At 43.0% G+C, this 22,787-nt stretch overlaps 1 protein-coding gene across 1 annotated transcript; it reads left to right on the top strand.

The window, feature by feature from the left end:
- The first annotated feature begins 88 nt into the window (after positions 1-88).
- On the top strand, positions 89-22,737 carry TRIM42 (tripartite motif containing 42). The gene is made up of 5 exons (XM_063115398.1): positions 89-429; positions 4,507-5,204; positions 9,955-10,775; positions 13,765-13,989; positions 22,651-22,737. The coding sequence occupies exons 1-5, from the start codon at positions 89-91 to the stop codon at positions 22,735-22,737; spliced, it is 2,172 nt and encodes a 723-aa protein (XP_062971468.1).
- The last annotated feature ends 50 nt before the right edge of the window (positions 22,738-22,787 follow it).

Raw genomic sequence — 22,787 nt, 5'->3', positions numbered from 1 at the left:
GGACCCCTCCACTGGAGAACTGACTGCAGGATTCTGGTAGAGGAGGCATCAAGAGTAGTAGGGGCCAGGTGAAAATTATGTAGATGCCATGGAGACTGCTATGTGTGTTTGTTCTCCATGTTGTACATGGCAGAGATGTTGTCCTCACTTATGCTCCTGTCTGTGCTGCAAGTTCATCTTCACCTCGGAGCGGAACTGCACCTGTTTCCCCTGCCCTTACAAGGATGAGCGGAACTGCCAGTGCTGTCATTGCACCTGTGCGGAGAGCCCCAACTGCCACTGGTGCTGTTGCTCCTGGGCCAATGATCCCAACTGCAAGTACTGCTGCACGGCCAGCAGCAACGTCAAGTTCTACTACTACGAGAGCCGCTGCTGCCGCAATGCCACCATCACATTCCACAAGGGCCGCCTCAAGAGCATCCGTACCTCGTAAGTGCCAGGCACCCAATGAGGGGCCACATTGGCTCAGGAGAACTGGGGACCTCATACCAGCTGTGGGGTCCACAGGGCAGGAGAGTGCCCCCCAAGTCCGTTTCTCTATCTGAAAAAAGGAGACCAAGAATTTTGTAGCAATTAAGTGTCTCCTAAACAGCCACTAACTGTATATAGACCTTGAGTTCCAAATCTAAGCTCCATTAACTGTATGAATGAGCACCGCACTCTTCTGAACCCCAACTCTCTCATCTGTACAAGACAGTCATAGCTAATTCCTAATGTTTAAGCAACTTGCCAGGCACTGCATGCATGACCCCAGCTAATCCTCACCCCAAGCACACTGTGCCCACGAGGAAACTGAGTCTTGGAGAGTTTTATTTCCCAGGATCACACAGCTAGTATGATGCAGTTGGAATTTGAACCCAGAGTTTGTGCTCTTAACTTTAAAATGCCATACTGTGGGGCTGGCTGGTTAGCTCAATTGGTTAGAGTACAGTGTTATAACACCAAGGTCAAGGTTTCAGATCCCCATAACTGGCCAGCCACTAAAAAATAAATAAATAAAATGCTATATGGCAAAATGGAGACAACAATACCTGCCATAGTATAGTAGGTATGAGGATTAATTTATGTGCTTTGTAATCTGTTATGTGATATAAAACTCTTGGTATCTATAACATTTATTAGAAAAATAAGAATTTTCCTGGACCCCTTTTGACCCCAACAACTAATATAAGTGCTCCAGACACCCATGAACTCCTGCTGCCCTTTTCTTTCCTATCCAGAAGTCATGGCACTTAGGGTCTCACTTACTCATCTGGGGTATAAACCGTCCATGTCAGGCATGTCCTCTTCCTCCATGTCCTCTTCCTGCTCTGCCAGACCAGTCTTCTTATGTCACACATGAGGGGAGTCTGGAGTAGTAAGGACAGACTTCTTAGAGGAGGAAAAACCATAGCTCAGCACCAGAAGATGACAGGATTAGAAAAGGCAGAAAAATGGGAGGCAGGTTTGAAGATTTTCAAGGTCGGAAAAGCAATTCTGTGAGCGAAGGTTTGGTGAATTCAGGTAGGTGTGAGGATTAATGTGTGTTTCCTCATCTGTTATGGGATCGAAAAATATAAATTGAATATGATCCATCTTGCAATTAAGCACTTAGTAGATGTTTATTAAATCTTCCTCTCCACCCATGGCCCTCTCATGGTGTTTGCATGAATATGTGTTTGCAGGAATTCTGAATGCAGGTCAAGAAATTCTAAGGCGTGGAAAGAAGTGTCCATATTCCTTTCTCCTCTGAACTTTCTCGTTCTCTGTGCATCAGCAATGGAGAGCCACTGAGCCCACGTCAACAGGGGAGGGATGAAATTTGTGCTTTGGGAAGATGGCTTAGGTATCAGTAACTCCCAAACCCTGCTGAACATTGAAATCACCTGGGGATCTTTAAAAAGAATTGATGCCTAGCCCCTATCCCCAAACGTTCTGGTTTTATTGATGTGGGGTATGACCTGGACATCAGAATTGTAAAAGCCCCACCCCTCTTCAGGTGACTCCCATGTTCAGAATGGCCTGAAGGGGACAAGGAGGGAAGCTGGGCAACTTGCCAGGTGACACAGTAAGAATCCAGGTGCCAGGAGAACAGGCCTGGATTTGGGAGAGGGAGGGGGGCTGTGCAGAGGAGCAGAGGCAGGATATCTCAGCAGGAAGACAAGGCTGCTGGGCTTGGAGACTGGGAATGAAACCATGGCCACTGAATGCCCAATCCAAGCCTGAGACTTTTGGAAGATGGGCATAGATGCTGTCACAGTGTCAGGAGTTCAGCTCTGAGTACACTCGCACTGTCTTCCACCTGGCCTCTGTCCGGGGTCCTGACCCGGGGCCGCCCTGCTCCTCATCATCACCTCCTGCTCAGCAGCTGTCTGGTCCCACCTTAGCCTGCCCTCATTCACTGCTCTCTGCCTTACTGTGTCTCACTTCCTTGTTCAGCTTGACTACAGCTCCCTGGGCCATGGACAACCCTCTCTCAGCCCTGCACTCTCTTTCTCTTTCCTCAGTAGCTCCTTCCCTCCCTCTTTCTGACTTCCTATGCTGTCTCCCCTTATGTTATACTTTGAGTCTCAGAATCCTACCTTTTTATCAAACTAAAGAAGCCCATCCAGCTGCCACGTGTACAACTGACCTGTGTCTTCAGGTGACCCCCTTCAGGGCACAAGCAGGAGGTTGGGAAGCAGAGCTGAGAACACTGAGGCTGGCAGACCTGGAGTCCAGCATCCAAATCCCTAAGGGCCAGAGTGTACACAAGGGGCCCTCTCTGTCACCACAGGGCCACTCCATTCTAGCATGTTTGGGAAGCACCTTTGATGCCTGGACTCTGAGACACAGATCCCTGGCTAGAGGAGTGGGAAGGAGACAAGGACATATAGAGAATACAAGCAGGCAAAAGCAGAAGGGAACACAGCCACAATGTCAAGATCAATACCCAAACATTACTAATGTGAACAAAGAAAAAGAGATAGGAACAGCCACAAATTGTGTCTGTTACACCTCCATTCCCTCAGCTAATTCATTATTTTCATAACTGCCTTTGCTCTAATTGTAACTTCCTAGAACATACACTTGAATTTGTAAGCATGCTTTTACATCTTCCATAGTTCTTACAATTAAATATATGAAATCAGTCTCTAACATTATACAAATAGAGAATCTTAACACACACACACACAACAGTAGAAACATACTTTTCATGGATTTGACCACTATTTTCAAGAGTAGTTATATGAAGGTACTTCAAAAAGTTCATGGAAAAATAGAATTAAAAGATAATACAAATCTTTCCAGGAACTTTCTGAAGTACCCTCATAGTGGACACATTTATTGAATGCTTACTACGTACCAGAAGTTAACCACTTACAATGGATTATCTCATTTAGACTTTATAGAAACCTCACGAAGAAAGTAACATGGTGAGCTTTGATTTACAGATAAGGAAACAGGATGGGAGAGGTTAAGAAACACTCATTTCAAAGGTGCAACTCTAAAGTGGTGCATTCCATCGTATGCAGTCTGCCCCTACAGCCCAGACCCTCAACCATTACCTGTGGGTCTAGTAGTCAGACAACACAGGTTTTAGGCTTGGCTCAGGTATTGACCTCCTAGTGTCCTGGAAGGACACTTACCCACCCTCCCCTGTGTTTTGTCCTATGTACAATAATAATAATAATAATGTCAATGCCTCCCAGACAAAACCCACCAAGAATACACCGTAGTTGGACAAGATTGGATTTATTGACTCATTGCAACAAGTGAGAACATATACTATAGCAAGTGTGAGGTACCTTGGTAGGAAGCATTGGTAACTTATTATAGGATTGGGGATCATATTAGGTGAAGACATGGGGATAAATCTTCTTTTGGGTATCTTAATAAATCTTATCTAGAAAGCAGAAGGACAGAGTGAACCTAAAGCTGCAAATGGTGAAGAAAAAAAAAAAAGCATCAGTCAGAGTCAGTCACTTCCACTGGCTGGGATGGGGGAGTGTTTGGTCAGTTTTGTGGTTTGTGCGATGTTCTTGTGTGAGTTCAGACATTATGCAGTGGTCTTGTTTCTGCTTTGATCCATCCCAGGAGTGGAATGGCCTTGTCTGATGGGGTGTTTTGTGATATTATTGATACCCAGAAGAACACCAAGGCCCAGCTGGTAGTGCCAGTCCAGTTTCTGCCACTTTTCTCTTGCTCAAAACCAACAACAAGCTGTTGTGGAGAACTCACCATGTTCCAGGAACCACTCTCACTCCTTGTGGATTAAATCCAATTTTAACTTTCTCAAGAAACTCTATGATATGGGCACTAATTTTATAAGGGGAAACAGGTGGAGAGAGGTTAACTAATTACCTGAGGTCGCCCAGCTGAAAGAAGGTGGTGGCAGGTTGAGAACCCAGGCCCTTGTGCCCCTGTCCCACCTCCTCTCCACCACACTGGGGTGCCTCTCAGTGACCAGGAGTTCTCTCAGAGGCGCAGAATCGAGCGAGCTCTTGAGCCTGCCTCCTGACGCCCTCTGTCTGCTTTTCCTTCCAGCTCCAAGACTGCCCTGCGGATCGGGAGCAGCGATACTCAGGTCGATGAGGTGAAGTCCATGCCAGCCAGCAGCCATCTGGTCGACCATCTCACCTGCCCCATGTGCCACAGACTGCGCCTGCACTCGTTTATGCTGCCTTGCCACCACAGCCTGTGCGAGAAGTGCCTGCGGCATCTGCAAAAGCACGCCGAGGTCACCGAGAACTTCTTCATCCTCATCTGCCCGGTGTGTGACCGCTCGCACTGCATGCCCTACAGCTACAAGATGCACCTGCCCGAGAACTACCTGCGCGGGCGCCTCACCAAGCGCTACATGCAGCAGCACGGCTACCTCAAGTGGCGCTTCGACCGCTCCTCCGGGCCCATCCTCTGCCAGGTCTGCCGCAGCCGGCGCATCGCCTACAAGCGCTGCATCACCTGTCGCCTCAACCTGTGCAACGACTGCCTCAAGGCCTTCCACTCGGACGTGGCCATGCAGGACCACGTCTTCGTGGACACCAGCCCCGAGGACCAGGACGAGAAGATCTGCGTCCACCACCCGTCCAGCCGCATCATCGAGTACTGCCGCAACGACCACGAGCTGCTGTGCACCTTCTGCAAGGTGGCGTTCCACAACGGCCACGACACCGTCAGCCTCATCGACGCCTGCTCCGAGAGGGCCGCCGCGCTCTTCAGCGCCATCGCCAAGTTCAAAGCAGGTGCGAGGCCCCTTCTCTCCCCTCCAGAGGAACTTGTAGCTCAGGGACTGATGGGGAAAGTGGCTTAGGGCGTTCTGCTCAGTGAGAGCCTTGCCTCCACCTGTGGGGCAGTCAGAGCAACAGGAAACGCTGGGCTACCTGGCCAGTCACTGTCCTGGTGTCCACGCCTAGACACCACCACCGGCCACCTAACCTTCCTGTGCCTTGGTTTTCTCAAGTGTAAAATGGGGACAATAGTAGAAACCCCTCACTGGGTTGTTGTGAGGATCAAATGAATTGCTCTGTGTGAAGTGTGCAAAAACTATCTGGCATATAATAAGTGCATAAAGATTATATCATCTTCATTATAATCTTTATGTTCTTGGGCCTCACTTTCCCTTTTGAAAAACGAAGAGTTTGTTCGTATGGTATCCTGAAGTTCTGTGAGCTTTTGTCAGATGTTTTGTCACTGAAGTTGGATGTCTTCAGTATTTTCTCAATTTGCATGGGGAAAGAATTGTCAGTGTTGACAATCATCTTAATTTTAAATTTTTCCCCATGAATTTTTCCCAAAACTTGCAGACAACAAAGTAAATGAACTGGTAGCAAATATGTAATAATAGGAAAACTCAGAAATAACCAGTATTGTTCTGGTCAACAGCTTGTTTTCCCTCTGCATGCCTGTTCATGGTTGTTTTATATTGGCTACATATAGCATAGTTACAGTTTCTATAAGGAAACTGATCCTGATTCCACAATGAGACAGGGTTCAGGAAAGACCCCCATGATTTCTGGGTGTGTCTCCACCTAACTAGACATCAGGACTCCCAAGGAGTCCCACTAGGGCCCTTTGCCACCAGGAGGAGCACCTTGTATGGAGGCCTACTTTACACAGGTCTTTGGAACACACATCCAATCTCAGTAATCCTACAGGATAGGCACTAAAATCTCCTCCACGGATAAGACAACTGTGGTTCAAATAAGTAATCGGCACAAGGCAGCTAGTAAATGGCAGACCCAATATATCAGACTCCAATGTCCATGTTAGTTCCCCAGCATTCACCTGACAGCCTTCTCTGTGCTATACAGTGACCAGAAACTAAAGACAGAGGAATTGAAGGGGTCGGTGGACCATGACTACCACCATCGTCTACTTCTTTAAGGGCTGTTCCTACACCTTGAGGGGTATCCTACAGTCAGTGACCAAAGTGCACGAGATCAACCCAGCCCCTTTCCTTTGTCGGATATTTCAGTCTCCATCATGCAAACATGCCTAAACATGCAGGAGGGAGGCAGCTTTTCCCTGAGCTGCACAGAAAGACCCCATCGGATGTACAGGTGGGTCAGAGACAGGCTTTGCTCATTATCACACCACCCAGGACCTCTCCCCAGCAGGGCTATTTCAGGAATACCTTGATTTTCTCAATTTTTACTTACCCAGAAACATTGTTGATTACATTTATTCAGTTTTAGAACAATCACCAGGGGAGACTTTGTATTAAAGAAACCCTACAGGAGCCATATTGCCAAGAAAATGGGTAGACCTGTAGTTCCTAAAAGGTTTTCTTAAGGTGAGGCTCTCTGCCTGCCCGTGCCTGGGCTCAGCTGGATTCTTTAGGGTCTTGGCAGGGGAAGGTGCTGCTGCCTACAGCCTGCTGTGGTTCGTAACACAGGAGAGCCTAGGGTACATTTCTGAGTCCAGGGGCACCTAAAAGTCAGACAGCAAAGTTTGACTGAAGGTGGGAGGACAAAACCAGTACAAATTCCAGGGAGCCCAGCACCTGGGAAGGAGGCAGGGATAATAGGTAAATTAGATATTAGATGTAGGCAAAGAATTTAGCCTGTCCAACTTTGTTGAAAGAACAACAAAAAAAAATTAGTTTTAACAGGGGTTCAAAACTGTTCTTGAGCACTTGATTCACTTTCTGGGAAGCTGCCAAAAATCTGCCTTTTAAACAGGTCCCCAGGTTATCCAAAAGCAGGTGATTTGAGAATGCACATTGAGAAACTCTGGACCCTAGACACAAGATCCAGTTTGGGAGCTTTACTAAAAACTGATGCCCCTGTCCCACCCCTACAGAGGTGGAGGCTGAGCAATGGGGATTTTTCAAACACTCCCCATGCGTTTCTAATGTGCTGCCAAGGCTGAGGACCACTGGATTACAGGGAGCTCAGACGTTTAGCTCCTTCCTGCTCAAACTGTGGGCCAAGGACCAGCAGCATTGGCATTACCTAGGGGCTTGTTAGAACTGCCTGTTGCATCAGAACCCGCATTTTTAGCAAGATCCCCAGGAGATATCCTGTGTTAGATTCTAAACCTATCTGAAAACTGCCTCACCTGGATTCCTGGGCTCCACCTGAGACCAACTGACTTGGAATCTCAGCAAGTGAGACCAAGAGAAGAGCTTTTTAGAGCTCCCCGGGTGATTCTGGTGCTTACAGAGGGCTGAGAACCACAGCTGGAGCAATTAAGAACATAGACTTTGGAGTGAGACGAATAGAATTAGGAACAGAGCCTGGTTTCTACCTTTTACTTGTTGTGTGACACTGGGAAGTCACTTCACCTCTCTGAGGCTTAGTTTCCTCATCTATAAATGGGAACAAAATCTTCCTTGTAGAAAGATATATGTAATATATGATAACGTAGGGATCTGGTCCATAATATGTATTATATATGATAATATATGGATCTGGTCCATAATAAATATTTAATAAATAGTAGCTAGTTTTAAGTGTATTGCCTGAGTGAGACCTTGATTTGAATTTGCTCTAAGATCAGCTCTTACAAAGCTGTCATATTTGTGAGGTTTAGGGGTGGGAGTGCTTCTGGCCTCCTGTTTCTTTTCTCCTCTCCTGGCACTGCCTCTTTCCCTTCATCTGAGAAATTTTTATCCTACCTCTCAGGGCTTTGCTCTACATAAGCTTAACTAATCCCTAATAAAGTGAGGAATTTCCTATCCAAGTATCTTTAACAGTGGGTAATTACTGAATAGGCAAAAAAAAATAATGCATACCAAAAAAATGCATCCATTAAAAGGAAAATTATGAAAGTTTTGTGACATGGTGGGTATAGTGTTAAGTGAAAAAAGATCAAAATTACTTTTGTTGTAACAATGTTAAAAATACATTGGAAGGACATGTACATATTTGATAGTAGCCATTGTAGTGTTTAGGGTAGAGAAATCACAAGTAAAATTTCTCTATTTTCCTTCATTTTCTTTATTGCCTTTAACATGCAAAATAAACTTAATCCTAGCTACTATTTTTTTAAAAAAAGAAAGGAAAGAATGCATAAAGTAGAATTTCAACTGCCATAAGTCACAGGAGGGCTTGCATTTGGGGAGGACAGGGAGCACTTTGCAGCACCCCTGAAACCTCACCCTAGTAGTTTCTCCCCACCTCATCCCTTCTGAGCCAGTGTGAGGAAGGAGATGGGCAGAGGAAACAGGGGCTTCAGGGAGTAGGCAAGAGAGTGACACTGACGACATTCACCCCAGAGATGTTAGAAAGAATAGCTTTCACTGGACAAACACCTTCTGATCACCTCTACACACCCTAGTCATAGTGGTAACCATGGCAGCCATTGTCCCTGTTCTCATGGTCTAGGGACCTCTCCTGTTCCTCTCACTTAGATGCACATCATTGTTTCAATGGCCACACCCACAGAAGCTCAGCTTCCTGTGGACCCAGGATGATAAGAATCAAGTGAAAAAGTGTTTGGTCATCCCCACTTCTGAGTAAAATTAGGTGAGGATTATAGCCCATCAATTCATAAGAGTCAGCTTTTCATGGGGAGGACCTTAACTATAGCATAGAGCATAGAAAGCTGACATTCTTCAGCTTGCTGCCTAATGCCTAAAACCCTTTAAAGCCAACTAAGGTGTTCATTTCACAAACAGAGATGTGCCACGTGCTTGCCCTGCCATAGCATCTTCCAACTGTAGTGTTGTTGGGTTTACGAGTGCCTTGAGCACAGGTGCCCTCTTGTATTCATACCTGTGTCTCTGGTGCCTAGAAAGTGATCCAGCATGTAACGGGTCCAGTAAATGTTTCTTGAATGACTGACTGAGTGCACTTAAAATCCAAATACCATGTGAGAAGAGGCAGGAGGAATTGGTTCTCCCTGAAGTGGGACAGCAACCCTTTCTTGAATGGGAGCGGTAGAAAGGCTGGAGAGGCCACATAGCTGAACCACGAGAGAGACAAAGACCCCCAGTGGGGTAAAAAGGGCATGTGAAAGAGTCTCCTCAATGAAGGAAAATTTTGCTGATTTCCCACCGTTGTCTAGGGCTGAATTCTTGGTAAATGAGTCAAGGCAGCATTTAGAAGTAGTCAACAGAAATTTAGTTCTTTCTCCTACCACTGCAAAAGTTAGCTTTCCTACAGGGAAAAGCAGCGGCCAGTCAATGTGTGACTTCATCTCTCCTGAAGTCTGACTTGCAGACAAGCGAAGTTTGGTGAAAACCAACATCAAGGTGGCCTTGAACTTCCAACCTCAGAGCCAAGGCCACTGTCACAGATAGACATTGCCAGGGAAGGATGGCTGGTATACCTGAGTGAAGTATTAGAGAAGGCGGGAGGGAGGAGTGTCCTGAGGGAGGCACATTCATTTCACAAACTGTTCTAGCCTGTTTCAGTCCAGACACACGTGCCTTCCCTCCCTCTTCACTTGCTTCCTCGAAGTCCCAGGTAATTTGCTCCAATTTGCTACTGGCTTTGATCTCTGGGGAGATAAGCATTTTAACAGTAACTAACTTGGTTGTTTTTGCAGTCCGATATGAGATTGATAATGACCTAATGGAATTCAACATTTTAAAAAGCAGCTTTAAGGCAGACAAGGAGGCAAAGCGAAAAGAGATCAGAAATGGATTTCTGAAGCTGCGCAACATTCTTCAAGAGAAAGAGAAAACCATCATGGAGCAAATAGAAAATCTAGAAGTGTCCAGGCAGAAGGAGATCGAAAAATATGTGTCCATCACAACCTTGAAAGTGAACGAAATGGACGGCCTGATTGCCTACTCCAAGGAAGCCCTGAAGGAGACGGGCCAAGTGGCATTCCTGCAGTCTGCCAAGATCCTTGTGGACCAGATCGAGGACGGCATCCAGAGCACCTACAGGCCTGACCCGCAGCTGCGGCTGCACTCTTTGCACTGCATGCCCTTGGACTTCATTGAGCTCTCCACGGCCATTCATGAGCTCTTCCCCATGGGACCCAAGAAGGTGTGCTCCTCCGGGGACTCGCTGCCCTCCCCCTACCCCGTGCACTCAGAAATGATGATTGCCAGGAAGGTCACTTTCAGCACCCACAGCTTTGGCAACCAGCAGATATACCAGCGAAGCTCCTCGTTGCTGTCCTTCAACACCACTGGCGAGAAGGCCAAGGTGGGTCTGGAGGCCTGTGGGAGAGCCCAGTCGGCCGCACCCGCCAAGCCCACAGATGGCCTGTACACCTACTGGAGCACTGCAGCGGAGGGCCAGCCCACGCAGAACAGCAGCAGCTGTCACAACTGGTACTCCTTCAACGACGCCTCTGTGAAGACCCCGGGCCCAATTGTTATCTACCAGACTCTGGTGTATCCAAGAGCTGCCAAGGTAAGAAAGGCTCTAGGCCCTGTGGGGAAGGTGGGAGCAGGGGGCACAGGATGGAAGCGGGTAGTCAGGAAGGACACACCTCTGACCTCTAAGGTCTGGCCACTCAAATCTGCTCCTCCGGACTCTATGGTCAGCCCATTCAAAAGGGATAACTTCCTGAAATCTTAAGTAACCCAAGACTGTCTTAACCCAAACAGTCGACGTATTTAACTCCTAGTCAGAAATACACCTGAAAGTCCCACCCCCACTCCAAAGGCAGCTTCTCTACTGAAAGAGAACCCAGACTAAGAGTAATTTGAAGAGACTGCTTAGGTAGTGTAATATTTCCCAAAGGAAAGCCTGGAATAGAGAAAGCACAGAAACTGGAGTTAGAAATGCAGGCTCCATCACCTATCAGCTGTGATTCCTCTAAATTGCTACCTTTTCTAAAGGAAATATCCAGACTCTCCATGATTTGGAAAGGTTGGAAGAATGTACCCCAACAGAATTACAACTCTTGTCTTCTGAGATTCAACTTTTTGGGGGAGGAGGGGGAAGTGAAGAGTGGAGTTTCTCACAGACTTCTACAGCTGCCATCACCTCAAAAGAAAGACACAGCTCCCCTTTACTCTCTTGACCTAACAGGGACAAATGCCTCTCCCTTAACATACCTTTCAAATCCAGCTGAACCTAAATTGAACTGTTTATAGAATACTTTATTAAAGTTCAGGGAAGAAAAAAGATTAGCACGCAACTAGATATTCCGTTAAAGTATATCTTGCCTCCTCGGGCTATGGGGCCACCTTCCAGGCCAGCCCAGGACCTGCTTCCACGCAGAAGACGGGCAAAAGAGCCCACCCTTTGCCGCCGTAATCTGGGAACACTCCCAAAGACTTTTAGCGTCTTTGAAATCTAAACTAGTGGTTCTCAAACACTAATGTGCACCTGGGAATCTTGTTAAAATTTGGAATCTGTTTCAGTAGTTTTCAGTGGGGCCCATGATTCTGTTTCTCCCAAACTTCCAAGTGTGGCCAGTGCTGCTGTCTGCACACCACACTTTACTATCAAGTGTCTAAAAACAAGAAAATGAAATACAGACACAGATCAACCTTTACTTTTCCATTCTCCTGAGACATCATAATGTATGTTTTGGAGTCTATAACTAATACCAAGAATGACCATACTTTGCAAAGTAGAACACGCCCTCCCATGGGCTATCAGACAAGAGAAAGCATCTCTGCCCTTCACATAAGAGATGCCCATCACTGAGCAGCTGAACTACATTTCCCAATGATACTAGGTTAACAAGGTCTACATTTTATGTAACATTAGCTCAGGGATGGCAGTAGGTCTCATCTTCATGTCAATTCAGACCTCTTGGGAAGTTGTCAGGATCTTGCTAGGAACCAAAGGACTGATGGTGTCTGCTCTGTCCTTGAGCTTGGGGAATAATCACCCCATACCCCCTATTAGTCATCCCTGGATGAGCTTGAGAAAGGGGCCTACACAAAACAACCGAGTAAAGAGCATTAGCTGTCAAGAGAGGACACATAAACCTACCGCCAGACAGTGGCATTTGATGTAAAAATATCATTAATCTCCATTGTTGGATCATGGAATGAACTTCACACAGGAATCACACTGCTCAGTAATACAGAAGATTAAGCCTGTGTTGACACCTCTCTCAAAACTTTAGGATTTGGGCACAGAAAACATTCTTACAGATAGTCTTATAATGTGTTGATATGTATTGTTAAAATCCTAGAAATTTTTTAACTCAGTTTCTAGAAACCCCTTCCAAGGAAATGATTTAAAACTCAAAGATTTATGCCCAAAAGGGTTTGTTGCAGCATTTATTGATTAGAGTATAAAATTAGAAACAACCTAAATATTCAACTTTAGAAGGATTAAATTATTTACAGGACAGTTTTTAAAGGTGGTGCTTTGCTGAATTTTTAATGATATAAAAACATATAAAATATCATAAGTGAAAGAAATCAGGAATCAAAGCAGTACTATCTAAATTACATGTGTTTGTGTGTATTCTAAAATTGGAAAGAATAGTGAATTAACTGAATTGTGGGATTATGAGTGACGTTTGTTTTCTTCTTTTATGCTTTTTCTGTATTTTCCAAGTATGTTAAAATAAGTATGTTTGTTCTGATAATGAGAAAAAATAAGTTATTTTTATTATTTTATAAATTTATAAAAAATATTAAAGTTTAAATATATAAAAGTAATTATAAATTAATTGTATAATTTTTGTAAAATTTGTGTACTCATAAAATTATAAATTAATTTTATAAACTTATAACATTTAAATTTATAGATATATCTGTTTAAAAAATACAATTATTATAAAATATTTATATGTCAGACACCATCTGCTAATTGATACTTGATAATATATCTCCTCCTAGGAGTTGATGTTTTGTGCTTTGAATGTGAACATATATTCTCCATTTCTTAGAAAAGTCATTTCACCTCTTTAGATTCTTTTTTCCTTGTGTACGATGTAGAGGGTTGAGATAGATAAACTTTCATCTCTAGTATTCCATGGTTCCAGAGAAATTTGCTAAATGTAACCTTTCTGAGCCTCATCTGTAAAATGGGATAACAAAATCTATCTTCCAGGAGGTTGTGAGGATTGAGTTAGGGATGGTAACACCTGACAGGATCTGATGCATAATAGGTGCTCAATAGATGGTGGCCACTTTGGTTAACGGTGTCAGGAGGACAATTCTCGCCTCCACGTTGACTAACAGCAACAGAACCCAAAGGAGCACTGGGCATCTTCTGTTCTTGAAACTCATTGCAAGCACCATGCCAGGCCTTATCACACAGCCTTCCAAGACTGCTGCACATGTTCTGGTTCAAAGTCCTCAGCACCTACAGGGAATGGGGCCAGCTTAAACTCGCCCTACAGAGGGTCAAAAACACAAATCTCTATGGGAAAGAAAGCTAAATGGCGTGTACTAGTATCACACCGACATGTTCATTTCTTCCATAGGTTTACTGGACATGCCCAACAGAAGACGTGGACTCTTTTGAGATGGAATTCTATGAAATTATTACTACTCCTCCTAACAATGTGCAGACAGAGCTCTGTGGACAAATTCGGGACATAATGCAGCAGAGTCTGGAGCTGCACAACCTGACCCCCAACACCGAATATCTGTTTAAAGTCAGAGCCGTCAATGAAAATGGACCTGGTCAGTGGAGTGACATCTGCAAGGTAGTGTGCACATCATTCCTCAGACAGATTATCTTGGTAGGTCTGGGTGCAGCTCTGTTAGGATGGTCATGAGATCATAGCACCCACCCTACGGCTCTCTGTCCAAGCCCAGGAAATTTACTAACTTGGGTCCAAAGAGAGAGCTGCTGGCCTCTACCAGACTTTGCAAATGAGGCCTGAGAATGGTTAGCTCTGTTTGATTCAAAAAAACATTTGTTCCAGGCATTATGTTAGGGTGTAGAGAATCAGAGGAAAATAAAGCATAATCCCTGCCTTCAAGGCGCCCAGGGTCCAGTTGTTGTGTGAGAAGAACAAAAAACAATAGCAGTGTGAGAATGATAAAACAGAGAGAGAGAAAGAGAGAGATGCTATCCCAGACAAAGTTAGAATGCCAGGTATAACAAATAAAAATACAAGATGTCTAGTTAAATCTGAACTTCTGGCAAACAATGAATAATTTTTTTTACCATGCAATAGGTAGGACCTATTTATACTAAAAAAAAAAAAAAATTGTTTGTTTATCTGAATGTCAAGAAATAGCCACTGAGTAGGTCAAGGTGGGCTCCATAAAAGAAAGGGCAAGATCATCCCTACCTGCTTTGTAATGCAGGACTGATTCTTCTTTATATGCCCAGCAGACGCACTCTCATGCGTATCATTTTATTGATATTAAAAGGAGAAAGAGAAGAAAAATATTAAGGCTGCCCAGAGCTATCTTACTGTGTAACCATGATGGTGTTCTTTGAAATCAGAGTAAATTATGTTTTAACCAGGGAATCTATAGAAGCAAAGAGGACAAGTCTATTTATTTCAGCTTTTGAAAAAGGGAAATTTATGATACAGAGAGAGGGAAGTGTCATGAGACCAATAGCAGGACATACCTCTGATCTGATACCCAAGGGTAATGGAAAGTCATCAGTCAGTCTCGGATTCTCTCTCTCTCTCTCTCTCTCCTCTCTCTCTCACCTATCTATCTATCTATATCTCTGCTTTTCTCTGAATCTGCACCATTTTCAGCTAGCCTTTAGTTTCTGGATCTGCTAAATTCAGCTTACGTGTGGTTTTGGATTGCCGTGGCCCAGCCTCTGTGTGACCTTAGAACCCCATGCCCAACAGCATCTAACAAGCGACGCGCTCTTCCTCTCCTGGCTTAAATGTTTGACGAAAGGCATCCAACTGGTTGTCACCTCTAGGGATACAGGGAAGCACAAGTAGGATAAGACAGGACTATGGTATTGGCAGTATCCGGTAGCAGGTCTCCAGAGAGACTAGTCCATCCTGATTGCCAGGTCCAAGGCTTGTTCTCTGCTCCTGGAGCCCAGCACCCACATGCAGCACCCCCCAGAGGCCAGACACTGCCATGCATGAGGAAGAAGTGGGATGAAGAAGCCTATCTTATCCGCTGCTCCTGCTGCTATACACCAGCCAAGCACCCTGCCCATCAGTGGCCCCACAGCCCTTCCTGTTCTTGATACCCGTCTCTGCAGAGCATGGAGTGCCCCCCAGCTGCTACCACATTTCACAAGATGTCCTCTTGACTGCTGATCTGTCTTTCAATTTAATTCCATCTGCCTTTTCAGTTTTTAGGAATTCCTCAAAAGTGTTTTGCCTACGTAGAGCACTCAGTGCTGTTATTAATTTTTCTAAAATATATCTTCTGTCATTTTTAGATGCTAGGGATGGGGACAGGTGGAGAGACAGAAGTGTGTCATCAGTCTGCCACCTCAGTTCCTCTTGGGTCTTTCTTGTAGATGTTTTGTCATCCTTCTTAAACTATGAACCTCTTGAGAACAAAACTCACATCTAATTCCTCTTTCTTTCTCCCACAGTGCTTACCACAGCACTTTGCATACAGCAGGTTCTCAATGGTTATTGAACGAATACATGAGTGAAAATGTGACCAGACAAATGAATATATGAACAAATATCTAGATTAAGGAGTGAAAAAATAAATTGATAAATAAAATTAATAATTACAGAGTATCATAAGGTGTCTGAAAGCTGTTAAGTGTTCTATACACTCAGTCAAGAAATAACACTCCCCTTGAAATTGTTTTTGCGATTAATTTGCCCTCCCTGTAAGAGAATGAAATGCTTTCCAGTCCCTTTGCTTTTTAACACAAAAATCTAAATGAGCAGAGCCCTAATTAATGAGGTTTTCTGGAAGCTTCATTTTTATCTGACTCGAGGAGCTGCAATATAGATTTTTCCTTCAGAAGTAATTCTTCCTCCCTTCTCTGTGGTTATATTAGCATTCTAGGGGAAACACTGGTTTCCTTAACATTTGTCATGATTTGCATAAGTAAAGGCTTCTACAGCAAATGAAAATAAGATGATGTGTTTGAATGACATTTATAAAGTCTCATAAAAGTAATGACTTCAGCTCTTTCCTATAAAATTGAAATTTTTTCCTTTGGCATCAGTTCTATGCAGGTATTACTGAAAGATTTTATTTAAATGCTGCAATGAGGCAGCAGAATCATTTCTTATCCAAAATGCAATATTTCCATCACAGGTACTTTTATAAAAGAAGTGAAATATAACAACTTTTATATTTGATTTGCATGGTCTAAAACCTGATTTTTTAAACAGATTTTATTTGGAGTATAATACATGCAACAAAAAAATTAACTTTAACACCTTTTAAAGGTCACATCTGAAGGTCGACTCTGTGTCAGACACTGTATGTTCATTATCACTGATCATCCCAACCACTTGGAAAGGAGGGAGATATTACTGCCATTTTACATATAAGGAAACTGAGGCCCAGAAAGGGGGCATGTCTGGCCTCATGTAACATGAAGGAGGAGCTGAGTGAGAACCTAGGTCTGTATCCAAGGCCAGAGCTCTTTGTCACCCTGCACTGTGATCAGATGCAATTAAGTCTGAGGCACTGAGCCCTGAGAACATGGTGCCTCACTCTGGGAGAGAGATGTCAAAGCCAACAGCAGTGAGAGCCGAACTTTTATTTTTCTGAAAGGCAAGATCATGCACTGGAACGAGTATTGGATTGGGGCTCGTGTGTCTGGATCCACGTCCCAAATCCACTAGGCTGCAAGCTACATGAGGATAGGCACCACGTTGGTCTTACATACCCCTTTTTGCCCATGGTCCTCAGCTGAGAGCCTCTGACATCAAAGAGCCTGATTGGTATTTTTGAAGGGATAGAACGGTGTGTTTTTAGGTAAGCCATGTACACTTTGGCCTCAGTTTCTTCTTCTGCTCTTCCTCTGGTCCTCAATACACCTGCTAACCGCCATTCCCTGGAAATAGTCTCGTTTGTTTGAGTCATTGTCTCCCTCTGACTTTAACACCAATTTTATTTTTTGTTTTGGCGGTTGACCAGCATGGGGATCCTATACCCTTGACCTTGGTGTTATCAGCACCATGCTCTAACCAAGAGAACTCATCAGCCAGCCTTCCCTCTGACTTTAAATCTGACCTAACTTCTACAAAGTTCATCCCATGACAAATCTAACTGTTCAGCTGTCCTATTGCTGCTGTAACAAATTAGTGGTTTAAACAATACAAAATATTTATTTCCTTTCAATTCTGGAGATCCGAAGTTCTGACCAAATGGATCTTACTGGGTAAAATCAAAGTGTCAGCACTACTACTACAAAGTGTTCCTTCTCGAAAGTCTAAGGGAGAATCCACTTCCTTGCCTTTTCCAGCTCCTAGAAGCCACCTGCATTCCTTGGCTCATGACCCCTTCCTCCGTCCTCGAAGCCAGCAGCCTTGTGTTCAGTCCTTCTCACACTACCGTCTCCCTGGTTCTCTTCCACCTCCATCTGCCCCCTTGAAGGACCCTTGTGATTACCTTGGATCCGCTTGATGATTTGGGATAATCTCGCTATCTTAAGATCAGTTGACTAGCAACCTCAATTCCCCTTTGCTATGTAACTTAACATCTCCAGAGGTTCCGAGGAGTAGGAAACAGACATCTCTGAGGGGCTGTTATTCTGCCTCCCACAATCTATCAACTGGATGTCCTAGATCATACCAGATTTGGAAGTAAAAATTAAGGCCCAACAATAGACACAAATTGGTGCTTTTCTGGGTCTTTCCCTAGAGCTCTTCAGGACCAGCCCCCACCCATCCTCTCAAAGTCCTTCTCAGTCTGTAGTGGAGGTCTCGCCCTTGCAAATAGGCTTGAGCTTAGCAGTGAGTATAACTTAGGCTCAAGCTGGATCTGTCTTTTTGTTGGGGTTTTTGGAGGTGGGGTTTGGTAACCTCATACACACGGGGTTGCATTAATCATACACTTCGGTCGATGGTCCATTATCAACATTGGTCTAGGAAAGGCCCTTTTCTTATTGATGTATTCCCTTTTGTGACATCCATTCTGCTTTATGTGTATCTTTTTGTCCTTATGTGTTCTTACATGATGTGTATTGCTGTTTTCAATGTGTTATTAATTTACACAAATAGCATTGTATTACATATCTCACTTTGTTTCTTACCTTTTTGCCCTGAACCCTGTTTTCATGATCATCCATGTTGTTATGGCATTCCATCCCTTACTCCTGATGCTGCCTCTTCTTCGCAATATACATTTCTTCACCGCATATTACCTGTCTACTTAGCCAAGGTGGACATCCAGGTGACCTTCAATGACACTGCAGTGAACAGTCTTACACATGACACCTGTGGGTGGGATGGAGGTGTGAGAATTTCTCTGGGTATTCGTATTAGTTCGGGCTGTCATAACAAAATGCCACAGACTGGGTGCCTTAAACAACAGAAATTTATTTTCTCACAGTTCTGGATGCTGGAAGTCCAAGACCAAGCTGTTGGGAGGGTTTCTCCTGAGGCCTCTCCCCTGGGCTGGCAGATGGCCACCTTCTCACTGAGTCCTCACACAGTCTTTCCTCTGTACATGTGTGTCCAAATTTCCTTCTTAGAAAGGCACAAGTCAGGTTGGATTGGGCCCACTCTAATGGCTTTATTTCAACTTAATCATCTCTTTAAAGGCCCTATCTCCAAACACAGTTGCATTCTGAGGTACTAGGGATTAGGCCTTTAACATGTGAATTTTGGGGGAGACACAATTGAGCCCATATAAAATATATACCATAAGTGAAATTGCTGGGTCATAGAGTATATGGGTACTTAATTTGACCACAGGGACATATACTTCCATATGGAATAGATGAAGATCCCTATGTCTTAAGCCCCAGCTATATTTAGCAAGATCTAGCTTTCTACTATTTTGTTAGCCCAATAGGTATAAAGCGGTATTTCCTTACTGTTTTAAATTTTATTTCATATACATATTAGTTTTCAGGATTTCTTCTGTAAATGTTCTATTGATATTCTTTGTCTGTTTTTCTATTGCATTTTTCTTTTTCTAGGCGATTTGCAGGATGTCTTTGTACACTCTAGATAATGGTTTTAGACATCTAATATCTTCTCCTCTTCTGACATTTGTCTATTAACCTTGATCATGGTGTACTTCATGAAACAGCAGAAATCTTCAATTTTGATGTAATCAAAATCATCACTTTTTTTATTATGGTTTGACCTTTTGAAGTTTTGTTTAAAAAGTCCTTCCTAGGCTTAGATCACAAAGATAATCGTCTATCTAATCTTTTACTAAATTTATAGTTTCATCTTTCAAATTTAGGCCCTTAATCTCTCTAGACTTTACCTTTGTATATAATACTGAGTAGAGATGTACTTTTTTTGCTATCTAGTAAGCAAATTTTTCCAATACCATCTACCAAGCAATGTCTTTTCTCCATTAGTCTACAATAAACATGCCACTTTGATCTTATATTAAATCCCCACATATTTGGGGGTTCATTTCTGAGCTCTCTGTTATATCCTGTTGGTCTATGTTTCTGCTCTTAAGTCAATACCGCACTGTTTTCATTGTTTTTTAACCTGAGCTTAGTGCTACGTCTTGATGAACTGCTTGGGTAGGTAAGTCTGTTACCTTTCTTTTTAAGATCTTTTTAGCTTATTATAGGAATTTATTTTTTCATATAAATTTTGGAATAAGTAAATTGAATTCTTGAAAAAATCCAGATAGGATTTGATTGAGTGTCTAAATTAATTTGGAAAAAATGATATTTTTGTAATATGTCTGAACATTAATTCAAACCATATTCTTTGTGCTTTACTAGGGTTTTTAAGTTTTTCCTACAGAGGTATTATGTTTTCCTGGTTAAACTAGTTGTTTAGAGATTTAATGTACATCATGAAAACTTTAGTTATAATATTGTATTGTATAGAAAATTTGCTAAGATTTTAGGTGCTCTTATCACAAAAAAAAGGTGACAATGTGAGAGGATTGACATGTTAATTTGCTTGACTGTAGTAATATTTTACTATGTATATGTACATCAGAACATCATGTTGCATACCTTAAATATATACAATAAAAGTAAATAAACAAACGAGTTTATAAACTTTGTTGATATTATGAATGTTATTTTATATTTTATTATATTTTCTAATGGATTGCTAGTTTAAAATAAAGGCTATTGCTGTTTGTAGGTTAATCTTGGTTCAGCATTCTCAAAAACTCTTATTATCTGAGAGTCTACTGTTGATTCTGCTTGTTTTTCCAGGCATATGATCCCATCATATAAATAACTATGGTTTAATCTCTTTCCTTATAATCCTTGAACCCCCATTTCTTTTTCTTTCTTTATAGCTTTGGCTAGAGCCTTGAGTCATACATAAAATGGCAGCAGTGGTAATAGATATCCTTGTCTTTTTCCTGATATTTAAGTTTCTCCATTAAGTTATTATTTTTTATTTGGTTTTTGTAGTGTATAATTCTCATTAAGTTAAGGAAATTTCCTTCTACTTCTAAATTTCTGAGAGCTCGTGCATAAATAGGTTAACCTTATTAATTTTTTTGCATTATTTGAAACAATCATATGATTTTTCTCCTTTCAATGACTATCAATTAGGCAAATTACATTGATTGATTTTTCTGAGGCTAAACTCTACTTGCATTTATAGAATAAACCCTACGTGAACATGATGTATATGAAAAGTATATTACTTTTAATATACCTGGTTTTAGTTAGCTCATATTTTATTTTGTATTATTGCATCTATGATCATAAATGGACTGTACTTACGAGTATTTGCTTATATTGTTTTTATCTGGTTCTGGGACCAGCTTAATAAATAAGAGTTTGGCAACTTTTGCTCTTTCATTATCTAAAACAACTCTTTCTTAAAAGTTTGGTAGCATTTATTTGGAACACAATCTGAGCGTGGGGCATTTGGGGCAGGGAACTATCATTTCAACTTCATTTCAGTTTCTTTAGTACTTCAAGTTCTGTTTTTCTGTTTCTTCTGTCCTGTGTTCTATCTGGTCCCCTCATTCATAAACACGCTTCAATCCTCACTGCCCTATTTACATGTCACACACAGTCTTTATTTTTGAAGATCGTGACTAAACTTTAAATCAAAACCTCAAATCCTCTATTTTTTATGAATCAGTTCCTAGCCCCTCATAACGCTGTTACTCATTGCCCCCGATAGCTCTGTGTGTTTATCTTACATCTTTTATATTACCATTATCAGGGTTATTTCTATGCATTATTTCCATTTTTACCCAGCAAGGGGTAATCTAATGTCATGTATATACTATCACCTTTACCTTGCATACAGCCCTGTTTTCTCTAAAACTGAAAATAAACTTTGTAAAAGTAGAGAGCATAATGCTAACATGTCTAATTTTTTTGGTCCTTTCCCTTTGCATACAAATATAGAAGGTTAAATGCTTTGTACACAGAGATGTTGTGCTTTGTATAAACTTTCCTCTCTGCCCCCACTCCCAATTCCCACCCCCACCCCTACCCCGCCCCATCTGATCCATAAGCCCTCAGTCCAGGCACAGCCCATTGCCCTGTGGACCGTCTTTCACCCCTGGGTCTCAACCTCACTCCCTAAATGCCTCTTCAGTAAATGTGTGTTGGGAAGGAATGGGAATGCCAGACCAGAGAAGTGGAGAAAGGCAAGGCATGGAGATCCACATCTAAGCTGAGTTGGTGGGATTTCTAGGAGGTCCTTCTTACCCCTCATGCCCAGTGAATCTGCCTTTTCCAGGTAGCAATGATCAAAACTAGTAGAAAGCATTCCTACATGCATCAAAGGGAATCATTTGGCAGATTTACAAATAATTCACTTCCATCCACTTTTCTAAGAATCTTCTCTTTACCATAACCAGTGTTGGGACTGCAAAGATGAAAGACTGTCATTTCCCCCATTTCCCAGTCAAAGTGCTCCCAGTCTGGTAAGAAGGTCAAACACATTACCTGAAACTTCCAACTGATAAAAGCTGTGACAGAAGCAAGTAGCAAGGGCTGGGGAGACAAGGGACTACTCTATGGTGGAGCCCATCTGGGGTCCAGCCCCATCACAGTTGTCAGCACCCAGTCACATGAGCTGCCTTAAAGTGGGTAGGATGTGGTCCATGTAATCACAACCCCAGCACATATTACCTGTAGGACTTTGGGAAAGTTGCCTGGTACTTCTGAGCCTCAGTTTCTTCATCTATAAAGTGCACCTGCCTCGTGTGTTTGCCATGAGGAGTTAGTGAGATGATGTGTGTAGTGTCTGGCTCGCAGGGCCAGGCTCCTGGGAGCTGCTGTCCCTCTGGTGGTCTGTGCCATGGTTCTTTGCTTCTGATTGCAGGTGGTAACACCAGACGGGCATGGGAAGAATCGAGCTAAGTGGGGCCTGCTGAAGAACATCCAGTCTGCCCTCCAGAAGCGCTTCTGAGCCCACAGAGCCAGTGGCGCCCTCAGTGATGCACCCCAAATCAGACATAT

Source organism: Cynocephalus volans, chromosome 11 (assembly GCF_027409185.1).
Source record: "Cynocephalus volans isolate mCynVol1 chromosome 11, mCynVol1.pri, whole genome shotgun sequence".
Classification (NCBI taxonomy): domain Eukaryota; kingdom Metazoa; phylum Chordata; class Mammalia; order Dermoptera; family Cynocephalidae; genus Cynocephalus; species Cynocephalus volans.
This window is presented reverse-complemented; position numbering and strand designations above follow the sequence as displayed.